Here is a 12,989-nt window from a genome sequence, read left to right on the forward strand (position 1 = left end):
TGTATGTATGTGTATATATATACATACATATATACATATATATATACATACATATATATATATACACATACATATATATATACACATACATATATATATACACATACATATATATACACATACATATATATACACATACATACATATATATATATATATATATATATATATATATATATATATATATATATACACACACACACACACACACACACACACACACACACACACACACATATATAATTTTTTTTTTAAACATACTGTCACCCTAGCAGTAGTGTCACCATAGTAGGGAAGATTTTTTTTTTTTTTTTTTTAACACTGATTGCTTTTACACCCATAAAGGCTGTAAAAGCAATAATTTCTCCTCTCTGGCTGCATTCTTGTAGCCATTGAGAAATACTGTGAAAGCTGTGATTGGTCACATCTTGTCCCATGGTGCGAGGCTGTTGTGAATAGCCTTGTACCATGTGACCTCTGTGATCATTCACAGATCTCTCAAGTAGTAAACAATGAAGTCAGGAAGTGACATCTTGTTTACTACTGTTCGTGTGATTACTGATTGGCCAATCACATGAATAGGGACATCACACAGCGGTCCCATACATCGATCTGTGTTTCGCTGTGTCCCTGGGAGTGCGCACAGCCAATGGATGCGGTGGAAGGGGCGGGGGGGTTGGGGGGGGGACCTGTGCGCTGACGCACAAATGTGAATGCATACATAGGTCATGTACTCCTAGGTAACATGTGTTTGTACCCCACGTGGGGTATTGCCGCATACATTATAGCAAGAGCAATAGTTCTAGCACTAGACCTTCTGTGCAACTCTAAACTTGCAACCTGTAAAGGCTTTTAAAGCGTCACCTATGGAGATTTTTAGGTACCATAGTTTGGCACCACTTTAAAGCAGCGTTCAGTTCACCATCTATTTACTCAAAGTAACATCTTTTATTTTACCAAACAATTGGGTAATATAGTGTGTGCACTAAAATTCATTAAAATGATGATTTGCATATGCATGAAAAAAACGGTCCAGTAGGGAAGTAGTTAAAGGTGCATTCATCTTACAAATCTAATAACTTAATAAAAATAAGAAAATTTTCAAAAGAAATAGCAGGCAGAAAAACATCAGCAGATTACATATAAAGCTAGGTAGTAGTAACGGATTTGTAAACATACCTGTTAAATATATTTTCACTTGCAGCGTACTTGTCCAACCTTCCAAGTGGGGTCAACATTTCATCTTGTGAGACAAAGTCCAGGGCTGAAGGTATAATAATCACATCAGACTCTGAGCTGTAGTCATCCACACCAACTATCAGAAACATCAGAAACATAGCTTGAAAATCCAGTTACATTATACTAGAAAAAAAAAAAAAAAAGATGGCGTAGTGCTGCTGAAAAGATGTATTACTGTCGAGAGCACTGGGCAAAGGCCGCCCCCAGCTTTGCCAAAATGTCCTGAAAGGCAACACATTAGAGAGACTTCTATGATTGCACACAGTTCTCCAGAATGAGCCTGCACTATTGTGCAAAAAAAGCATTATATGTTTTTGTTTTTTTTTAAAGGGGAAAACAAAAAATACTTTTGGCAAATGTCAAATTTAAAGAAACAAAAACCCTTGCAGTGGGGTTCATTTAGTCTAGCGGCAGAGGATTAAAGAGTAAGGGTGAATTCACACTGATTTGAGCTAAAATGCATGTACATTTCCAAGCATTTTCATCGCGTTTTACCCTGCATTCTAGCATTTGTAAAATGCAAGTCAACGCATACAAACAGTTGTTTGTTATGTGTCCTGTTCACACTACAAGGCTGCAAGCAACATGTAAGCATTTTAACATAGCGCAACACAATGCAGGTCAATGCAGCATTGTAGTGTGAACAGGACACAATTTGTGTGTGTATGCATTGATTTGCATTTTACAACTGCGCAGATCAACACACATTAAAACACAACTAAAATGCATGGAAATGTGCATGCATTTTCAATGTATTTCAGTGCAAGTCAGTGTGAATTCTCCCCCAAATACTTGCCTTACACCAGCGCTGTGACCAGTCCCCCATAGCTGCACTCTAAGATGTGTTTGGCTGACTCCATATTGGAGTTTGGACTTCACTTGTTGCATGTGTTTGTATTTTTATTATTTTTTACACATGGGGCAAGACTAAAGCGTACGCCCATGAATGGTCATTTACACCTCCACAGGGATGCACAGATGTTCTGTACAGGCAATCCCACTGATGTCAATTGGGTGGCAGCGGCTGCACGGATACAGATGCTGCTCCCAATTGGACATGCGTATAAATGCATGGCCCCGAACAAAACTGCTGTGTACCACGTAACATCAATGTGACTGCCGGCATGGGGTTGCACGAACACTTGTGCATCCCCATGTGGGTAAACATGGTCCTTCATGGGTGCAAGCTTTAGTACACCCTATGTGAATAAGGTCTTAAAGCGTATGTTTAGTCCAAAATGTTTATTAACCTCCCTGGAGGTATTCCCAAGTGCAGCTTGGGGTAAAGTTTCAGCACCACAAGCGGTAACCCCGAGCTACACTCGGGAATACCCTGCAGCAATGCTTCGGGATCCCTCGATCACTTACCTTGTCCTGCACTCCCGCGATGTCCCCCCTGCAGCGTCCCTGGCAATGTCCTCCGGCCGATGCCAGCATCTGTCTTCTGGGTTCCATCCCCTGCGACGTCAGGACGTACAGGGACAGAACTGGTGGGAAATTTACAAATTTCAAAAAGTGGCATTCACTAAATACACTAAAATCACATAGTAAAACATTACTGTATCAAACCATTTCACATACTGTACATTTTGTCCCAAGTGCTTTGTCCTGTGCCCTGCCTGCATTTTTACTGTTCTTTCTGTCTTGAAACTGAGAAATGTCCTTGGCGTCCAAAAAGGGTCCTTTTAGGACAAAATCGGTTTTAGACCAGCTAGAGAACAGCGATAGTAAAGTAGAACCACTTGCAAAATTGAGCAATAATGATTCGTGGGGAAATTCATCATCAGACACTGAAAACGATTTTGAAACTTTGCTCAGTGATGTGCGAACTTGGAGCTATATTTCAAATTTCAGCGTTTTTGGTTTGATTATATTATTGAATTAAATGTATTATTTTTTATGATTATTTATTAAATTATAATTTATAATTTTGTGTTTCAAATTTTAACATACCCGGGATGTTTACTAGACTATTGTTCTGACAGATTTCAGTGAGTTATTCCTAAAAATTACAGGCCTACAATAAAAAAATACATATTTCCATGCAAAAAAAGTACCGCTTTGAGCACATAAATACTGACATAATCAGACCGCTAGGGTGGCTACGTGTTGAATAGAGTAGGGAAGTGTTACAACCTCTTTTTTTTTTTTTTTTTTATTGCTGTCAGTGTCTGCACTGGTGAGATTCCCAATATCTTTTTCCTGTTTACCATTGTTCCGAAGACAAAAAGTAATGAGAAATTCAAACATATAGAGTTGTCAACAAGTGGCTAGGGTAAATATTTCAAAGTGGATACCTACTCTAGTGACAGCTGTCGAATTCCCCTTACTTTGAAGAGATATCCTCTCACTTTCTGTTGGGCCTCTGGGATAGGAAATCAAGGAAAATGTCATCAATGTGAAAAACTGCAAAGTGACAGGTGATTTATCCTGTCCGTACTTTTCAAAATTAACAACACTTTGGATTGTATGTACCGTTGAATGATAAGGGAATGTAGGGTTTATTTTTATTTAGCTTGCTTCTCGAATATGATGTTCCTATGATGGATTATTTCATTATAAAATAGTGAAGCTTTAACCCCTACAACTAAAGAGTGTGCATTGTTAAAAACTAAAAGGGACTCTGATAGGTATTTGGAAAAAGGAGTTTTGTTTGGTAAGGTTATTGTCAAGGGGAAAACCTGTTGGTCCTCACCAGTCATATGGTATGTAGCATTTAATCAGCGCCATGTGATTTATTTTGAAAATGTTGCATAATTCAGGGCTTGACAAATCTGCTTTGAATTTAGGAGCCAGCTAAAAAAAGTTAGAGGCCAGTTTGTTTTCGACTAACAGGGCTTTATTGTTGACAACAGATATTGAATTTGCATGTGGAGGGGACTGGAGCCGGGCATGCTGCTGGGTGGGATGGCATGCTCACTGTGGGTTTCAGGGGATGCGTGTTCCTTTGGGGCTCTCGGGAGCGTGGGGATTTGACACTTGAACTTGTTGGGGCTGAGGTTTTTGGTGTGTGGTATGCTGTGTGGGCTCACCCCCCTGCTGGTCTCCAGCGCCAGGCATGGGAACTGGCGGGGGCGAAGGAGTAGGGGTGGGGCACAGTGCGCACGGATTGAGGGAGAGGGTAGTGTGGTTGAGTCTTTCCGCAACACAACGGCAGGTCTGCCGGGGGAGGGGGCAGTGTGTTGAGAGGAAGAGAGAAACTTTGGCTCTGCTACAGGTAAGCAGCAGAGCTGGAGTTTTTTGGATGTTGGAGGCTCCCACAGACAAGACTCCTCCCATGGTCAGTAGTGAAGTCATCAGTAATGAAAGCATGTCAATTTTGCAATTAGCCTTTACCACAGAGAACAAGACCCCTCCCCCTGGCTTGCAGCTCCTCCCATAAGGATCCGATTCCTCCACTTGGTCAGCAGCCTCTCCCATATTCACCACAAATATCAATCTACAATACATTATTGTGCTCACATCATAAGTTAAAAGACGTGCCAAAATTCATCACCACGTGATATCACAAACAATCCACTTTCTTTACTATATACTCTTACACTCAATATGTGTATGTGTCCAAGATTCATAATATCCATATCCTTTTCTTCCAAAATTCTGCACTAATATCAGCTTTACTTCCACCTCCTCTCTGAGCTGGAAGGTTGAGAAGTGCAATTGCTTGAACTGGAGGAGGAAGCACAGTGGCGATGAATTTTGGCACGTCTTTTCATTTATGATGTGAGCACAATAATCTATGGTATATTGATATAAAATGTTGAACACACAAGGACTGGGGGAGATTACTAAATGCATATATTTTGTATGTGGGAGGTTAGTTATATTTCTAGCTGCTCGGTATATTATGCCTTTTGGTGCTGTTGGGGACTATATAATGGGAGTTGCTCGCGCCTGGTGCAGGTTGGTGAGTGGGCTGGCGGAAGCCAGGCTCCAGGTCATGGTTTCTGGTCATAATGGTGACCTGGCAACTGGGATTTGTCAAGCCTAAGCAAAATTAAATATCCATTAATCTGTGAAATCAAAACTGGCTTGTACAAAGAGAAACATTAAAGCCGAAGCCACAGAGGTCACAAAGGATCAATGAAGCCACCAAATCAGCAGGAGTGGAAAACAAATAGCAATTCAAAAGGAGAGGTCACCATAGCACAAATACAGTTAGGTCCATATATATTTGGACACTCTCTAAACACTGCAGAATTCATCCGGCTGTTTCTGTCTTCTGTCACATCATCAATAAACACCAATGACCCAATGCCACTGGAAGCTATGCATGCCCATGCCATCACACTGCCTCCAACATGTTTTACAGATGACGTTGTGAGCTGTTCCAAGCTTTCGCCACACTTTTTCTTCCCGTCATTTTGGTACAGATTAATCTTAGTTTCATCCATCCAAAGAATGCTTTTCAAGAACTGGTCTGGTTTATTTTAGATTTTTTTTGGCACTCTAATCTGGCATTTTTTTTTTTAGGCTTATGAGAATGGTTTGCACCGTGTGGTGAACCCTCTGTATTTGCTCTCGTGAAGTATTCTCTTGATTGTAGGCTTTGACAATGACACGCCCACCTCCTGGAGAGTGTCCTTCACTTGTCTGGATGTTGTGAATGGGCTTCTTTTTCTTTTTTTTTTTTTTTTACCATAGAGAAGATCCTGCGGTCATCCACCACTGTTGTCTTCCATGGACGTCCATGCCTTTATATGTTGCCGAGTCCACCGGTGCGTTCTTCTTTCTTCAGAATATACCGCACTGTTGATTTGGCCACTCCTAATGTTGCTATCTCTCTGATGGATTGGTTTCATTTTTTAAGCCTTACAATGGCCTGTTTCACTTGCATGGACAGCTCCTTTGAACGCATGATGTAGGTTCAAAGCAATAGATTCCAAATGCAAATACCACACTCAGAATGTACCAAACAGTTGATTTGGCCTGCAGAATACCAGGATACGGCTTCCCAATTTATAGATCCGCCACCACCACACATGTGCTTTGGAAGACTGAGATTGAGCTCTGCAGTCACTTTTGCAGCAGCTATTTTCAAGTCACAGACCTGTACTATGTCCTTTTGTCTCTTTCAGTCAGTTGACCATATCGACTGTACTTATGCTCATCCGATGACGTTTTCCTGGAAACTGTATATGCCTTCATAACCTTTGATATTGTACCTCGTGATGCCACAAATAAATGGGCAACTTCAGTCACCGAGGCACCAGCTAAGCAGCCACCAACAATTTGAAACTCAGTAAGCTCTGATATGTCTCCATATTACTAGCAGCGCACGCAGTGAATGACAAAAGTGAGGCTTCCCACTTGTTGGCTAGGTGTCTCATCACACAGCAGAAGCAAAAGACATAACTTCTGCTTTCAATGCAACACATGCCCTCATTTTCACACCTGCAAATCATGTAGCGTTTCCTTATTTTTGTCTAACTCCTGTATATCTAAAGCATTTTTTAGGATTGAGGAGGAAAAGTAAGCGGTCAGTTTTCTTTGTCCCATTGGAGGAATTTCTTTAGGGCAGGAAATGAGTGAAAATCTCCTCTTAGACAGCTTTCATTGCAACAAGCGCCCCATTTGGAAAATTGCATCACAGTGAAAACTATTGTCCCGACAGAAAGTCAGAGTTAATCTTCCCAACAGGGACACAGCACTTAAAAACGAAAGCAGACTTTTAAACCTTCTCCACTTAATCGCAAAACTTCTGGATTACCAGTTTAAACTTGTTATCTAACCACATTACATTTTTAGTGTACAAGATCTTTTGATGTATAGAAGTTTCACATGGCCCAACATTGTAAAAACTTCAACCACTAATTTATACTTGTGACAAGACCTGTCACAATACCTTGGAGTGAGTCACACCATAAAGCAAAGACTAAATTGGCCAGAGGAGACACAGACATATAAAAGTAAGCACTAGGTGGAAATAGCCAGAGTAACAGAGGTATTTAGGCAAACATAATCCTCTAATATAACAAAATCATGTATTCACAAATGAGACTTTTTAACCACTTCAATACTTGGTACTTTAACCCCCTTCCTGCCCAGGCCTATTTTCAGCGCTCTCACACTTTGAATGACAATTGTGCTGTCATGCAACGCTGCACCCAAACTAAATTTTTATAATTGTGTTCACACAACCAGAGCTTTCTTTGGGAGGCATTTAATCACCACTGGGTTTTTTATTTTTTTGCTAAATGAATGAAAAAAAGACAAAACATTTTTGAAAAAAACAAACAAAACAAGAAAACACGTTTTTGTTTCGGTTATAAAATTTTGCAAATATATAGTTCTTCATAAATTTAGGCCAAGACGTATCCTGCTACATTTCTTTGGTGAAAATATCCCAAATCAGTAATTATTATTTAGTCTGTAGGAAAGTTAGAGAGTTCACAAACTCTGGGATATATCTGAAAATTGCTCAGTCCTGAAGTACTGACAGCCAATATAATTTCTTGAGGCTCCAAAATGTCAGGACAGTACAGATATCCCGCAAATGACATAATTGATAATTTTTTATAATGTAATAAAAAAAAAGTGATTTTTAAAAAAAATTTCCTAATGATCAACAGTGCAGTACAGCGTTATCATATAACTGGCGTGGTGGTGATCAGGGGACACTGGTGACAGTGCGAAAAAAATAAAATAAAAAATGTATCATTAAAAGAAAAAAATGTTTTCATAATGCACTGACCAGAGTAGTATGTTACCATAGTCACATTGTACCACTTTGGGGAAGTGATCCGTATCCCCCCCCCCACACACATTATGATTGCTGAGAGCAAAGAATTTCTTTGCCACAAGCAAGCATTTACCTGAATGAAGTCAATTCATTCAGGTTTTTGTTGTTGTGATTAGCTGTGAATGGCCAATGCTAATCACATGACAGGCTGTGATTGGCCAGTCTGTACATGTGATCACTGTGACCAATCACAGCTAGTGACACAATTTTATACAATGGATGGCATGAAATGAAGCCATCCATTACAATGTGATTGGTCACAGCATGTCACATGTTACTGGCAAAGGGCCGGTACACAGATCTGTTATCAGCTATGTCCGAGGTACACAGCCAGTGACAGATCTTGCCACAGTGCAGCAATGCAGGCACACACAAGGCGTGATCCGGGAAGGACATCATATAATGCCCACCTAGAGAGTCCCGCTCTGCCGTCATTCTGCTATTGGTTGGGCGGGAATAGGTTAAAAGCATTGGTTACTTGCTACTCAACTAATACCCCTTCAAAACATAAAAAGTAAAGAAGGCCATGCATTACTTGAAATTTGGCTGGTTCAGTGGTAACTGGACAAATTGCGATCCATGTATGGGAAGGCTGGTTGTATAGAAGTTGATCTACCTCTGTACGATCCATGTATGGGAAGGCTGGTTGTATAGAAGTTGATCTACCTCTGTACGATCCATGTATGGGAAGGCTGGTTGTATAGAAGTTGATCTACCTCTGTACGATCCATGTATGGGAAGGCTGGTTGTATAGAAGTTGATCTACCTCTGTACAACCAAGCTGTTGGTTTTTGCCACTCAACCAGCGCTATAGCCAGCAGCGCTGATAAGTGTTCTGATGGTGGGGAAGTCTTCAGAATACTTAAATTGTGTGGAGCTGCTGGCTTGGAAAAAAAAAAAAAGGACTCATCTATGGGCTGCTTAAATTGATTCTAAAGGCTGAAGATTTACCTTCATTCTTTGCATGAAGGTAAAAAACCTTCAATATGCAGCTCTCCCAGCAGCCCCCTCAAATACTTAGAGCCTGATTGAGATACAGCGATGTGCACGAGAGCAGCTGACCTCCCAGCTCTCTACCACCTTATTGGCTCAGAGGCAGCATGGGGGCACTCAGCAAGAGGGAGGAGCCAGGAGTGCTGTCGTGGAACCCAAGAAGAGGAGGATCGGGGCCACTCTGTGTAAAACCATTGTAAACCAGGTAAGTATAACATGGTTATTATAAAAAATGTGCCTTTAATATCACTTTAAATAAAAGAAAAAAGAAAAGTGTAGTTTCTTGTAATTTATGCAGTTGGGGTTACCTCAATAATGCAACATTTTCCTAAACTGTAATTTCTGTCACTTAGGGCTTGTTCACACCAGCCCTGTGGAGCAGCACTGCCCAATGCATAGATAAGGTAATTTGACTTATGTACTACTGCTTCAATTAACACCAATGCTTTGAATAGAAAAAAAAACCGAATAGAAAACCTGGGTAACCAATATAGGAACTGCATTAGCAGTGTTTTGAGCTGGCAGAACATTGTGTTGACCACTGTGATTACTTAGCTTGTTAATGTGTAAAGAATCAAAAGTCTGGTAAGTAAAAGGTCTCCAGTCAAACACACAATCTGACAAGACTCTGGTACAAAAAGTATGTTACTACACATTACACAGCTGTAAACAAATATGAAGGAAGAAGAACATATCAAATCTATACAATGGTAGTGGGAAATTATCCTTGTAAGAGGTACTTGTACAATTAACTTGCGCGGTCATGCAACACTGTACCCATATGACATTTTTAGCATTTTTTTCGGTATTTACTCACTACTGGGTGTTTTATTTTTTGCACTATAAACAAAAAAAAAAACAAAAAAAGCCCTTTTCTTTGTTTCTATTATAAAATTTAGCAAACGGGTAATTTTTGTCCATCACTGATATGTGTTGATGAGGCTGCACTGATAGGCAGCACTGATGGGCACTGGTAGGCGGCATTGATAGACGGCACTGATGAGCTGACACTGATGATGCAGCCAATAACTGGCAACTGTATTTACTCGGTGATCTGCTGTGTCATTGGACACAGCTGATCATGTGTAAAAGGCTGCTGTGATTGGCCGTTTACCGTATCACGTGATCAGCTGTGTCCGTAGGACATAGTGATCACCGGTGGGGCCGGGTGCACACCGCTGGGGGCGTGTTCTGGAATCACGTCCATGGACGTCGTCCCAGAACTACACAACTGCGCTGTAGCCGTCCTTTGGCTATAGCGCGGTTGGGAACTGGTTAAACCTGATCTTACAGGTAAACATCAAATGTGGGAACATAAAGCCAATATAGAATTAACAAGGTTTTAACCAAGAGGGCTTTATTGCTAAAGCGGTTTATACACATTGCAATCTTGGGGCTCATTCACTTACACCGCCCAAATAAGAGTTTTTCAGCAGTGGATACAGCCAGCTATTTCTGATTAACTGTGGGCATGAAGTCTGTACAAAACAATGACAATCTGGCACTGTCCACAGCCATTCATGACTAATTGCTCAAGGAGCAATAACATGTAGTTGGGGACAGATGAACTCTGTATGCAGGCAGATTGTTTGTATACTGAAGGCCTCTCATCAGTTCCTAACTGCAGGTATTCACTCCATATGCAATTACTTGTAAACAGCTTTGGAACCTCTTAGCCTATCACTGATTTGTACAGGATGAGCAGCTGCTTAGAAACGCCTTGCTGTATCCGCAGAAATATGCTAGTCTAGGCGGTGTACATCTAGAAATAGCCGTGTGAATAAGCCCTTACATTACAGTCTTTGTATATTTACCAACAGCTATGTAGTTCAAAGGCCCACCTAAGCAATTAATTCAATTTTCATTTCTTTGAATTGATCATTCAAAAGCCCTCATATTACAAAAATGCATTCAAAGCCTAACTTCATATCAAAGGCATGATATGAGAGTACTGAGCTTTTAAAGCAGTGTCTGTTCCACACATTTATTCCAAGTCAGTGACCCAGCTGCTAAAGGTTCCAAAGCCCAAAAGTTATCATGGCAGCCAGTAAAACTAGCATTTTCTGGAAATGAATGATGACAGTCATGGTATTTCTCCCATGAAAATTTATGGTTGGTAACCTTGCAGGGAGCATTTACATTTAAAAAATGGTGGAATATAGCTTTCCCCAGCATTTTTAAAATGACAGCCTGAATTTAAAAATATATTGCAAGTACTAGGGATGCACCGAAATTTAGGCTACTGAAACATATCGGCCAAAAATTGTCCTTTTGCCGGTAGGAAAAATTTAGCCGATACAGGAGACTGTGTACTACAGGTTTTTTTTCCTTCACTATAGCTCAGAATTAGCACTCACTTTCCTCCAGCAAAAAGAAACAAAAAAGTTTCCTTTTAGTTTCATTCCCCAAGTGAAAAGAAACAAAGTTTCCTTTTAGTTTCTTTCCCGAGATATAAGAAACAAAGTTTTCTTTCACTCCCGAGAAAGTGAAAGCTTATTCTGTGAGCTATAGTGAATAAAAAGCCAGTAATTGCATTTAAAAACTGTCAATGACATATAGTGACAGCCAATGAGGGAGCCTCACTGTATACATTGCTCCTCTCCTGCTCACTGCTTGCACACACTGCCCCCCACCCCCTACAAAGAGGACCTGTCACTCATATGCTATCACATAGGGGACTAATGATCCCTTATGTGATAGCAATAAAGCCATAAATTAAAAAAAAAAGAAAAGAAAATGATACATGAAAGAAAAAAAAAAAATAAAAAATTGGAGTCTTCCCACCCCCACATACATTTTGGTTTTGGTTCGGTTTTCGGCTACATGCATTCTGAATTTTCAGTATCGGTTTCAGCACCAGAATTTTCATTTCGGTGCACCACTAGCAAGTACACCATAAAACACCATCCTTTATTTGCTGTCAGATGTATACATTTCTACAAATACTCATCTTAGAAGATTTCTCCAGCTACAAAAACACTAGTAGCAAAGACAACAGAACAATCCATCATGATGAAATCTCTCCCCAGATTTCCACTTGTCTGGTGGAAAATGACCCCACTAAACAAAATTTCATTTTTGACGTATGCAGCTAGTTTTTTTTTTCTTCTCTGAGAGTTCAAACTTAAAAGTGCTAGTTCACCTTTCAGAAAAAATGTAAAGGGTGAACTAACAACATACACCCTCCCGACAAGTGGTTAATCCCATCTGGGAATTGCTCAGGGTTTTTCCTTGTGAATTCTCTTTTTCCCCCTCTCTCTTTTTCCCCCTACCCAGAGAGTTATTTTTCAAAAAACTTTTTCATGTTCCCAGAGTTTATAGGATCAAATTTGCCTTCTATAATGGATAAGTTTGATCCGGTCTTTGTGTATTTCAGGTTCAATACCCTACACTTCCAGTGTGAGTGGCATTATTTCAGTTTCTGACATAGAGAATTTGAATCTAGTCAAATGTTATTAGTTACTGGAACATTATTGACATGTTGTGGCTCACAATTGATATGATCCAGAAATATTTAGACAGAATAAATGTGAACAAAGCCCCGGATGGCATGCACCCACTAGTCCTGAAAGAATTGAGCTCTGTCATTTCAAAGCCATTGTTTCTAATTTTTAGGAACTCTTTAACCTCCCTAGCGGTATGATTATGTCAATATTTCTGTGCTCAAAGCGGTACTTTTTTGTATTTCAATGGTTTTTATTAATTTTAAACAGTATAAAACAGAGGCAACAAAACACGCCCACGCAGGGGCTATCAATTGCACCGATAGAAAATGCATAATAGAGCAGACAACGCTCTAATTCCAATAAGGCAAAACGTATGCCCACGTAGGGGCTATCAATGGCACATAGGTAACAATAACATCAGTGAAACTCAGATTATCGCAACTAAAGACAGCTGTCCACTGTCACATCAAAACAAACAGAAAAGGAAAGAAGAAAAGCAGAGAAGAAAGAAAGAGAAAAAACAAAAAAAAAAAAAACACACACCAGAGAGCAAGGGTCCATGAGCGCCA

The 12,989-nt window shown here is 40.1% G+C and overlaps 1 protein-coding gene across 6 annotated transcripts in view; it reads right to left on the reverse strand.

Moving 5' to 3' along the window:
- The window catches only part of PPP4R1 (protein phosphatase 4 regulatory subunit 1), a 102,368-nt gene that overhangs the window by 73,258 nt on the left and 16,121 nt on the right, over positions 1-12,989 (reverse strand). For 4 of the 6 annotated variants that reach the window (XM_089671004.1, XM_089671008.1, XM_089671003.1 and 1 more), the window contains exon 3: positions 1,180-1,315. In XM_089671004.1, coding sequence (XP_089527130.1) covers positions 1,180-1,315 — 136 coding nt within the window. The remainder of the gene's footprint in view (positions 1-1,179; positions 1,316-12,989) is intronic. The other 2 variants (XM_089671005.1, XM_089671007.1) reach the window with 1 other exon arrangement.

The sequence above is a fragment of the Staurois parvus genome, unplaced genomic scaffold (assembly GCF_062004578.1).
Source record: "Staurois parvus isolate SC_StPar_1 unplaced genomic scaffold, SC_StPar_1.0 ptg000097l, whole genome shotgun sequence".
NCBI classification, from domain to species: domain Eukaryota; kingdom Metazoa; phylum Chordata; class Amphibia; order Anura; family Ranidae; genus Staurois; species Staurois parvus.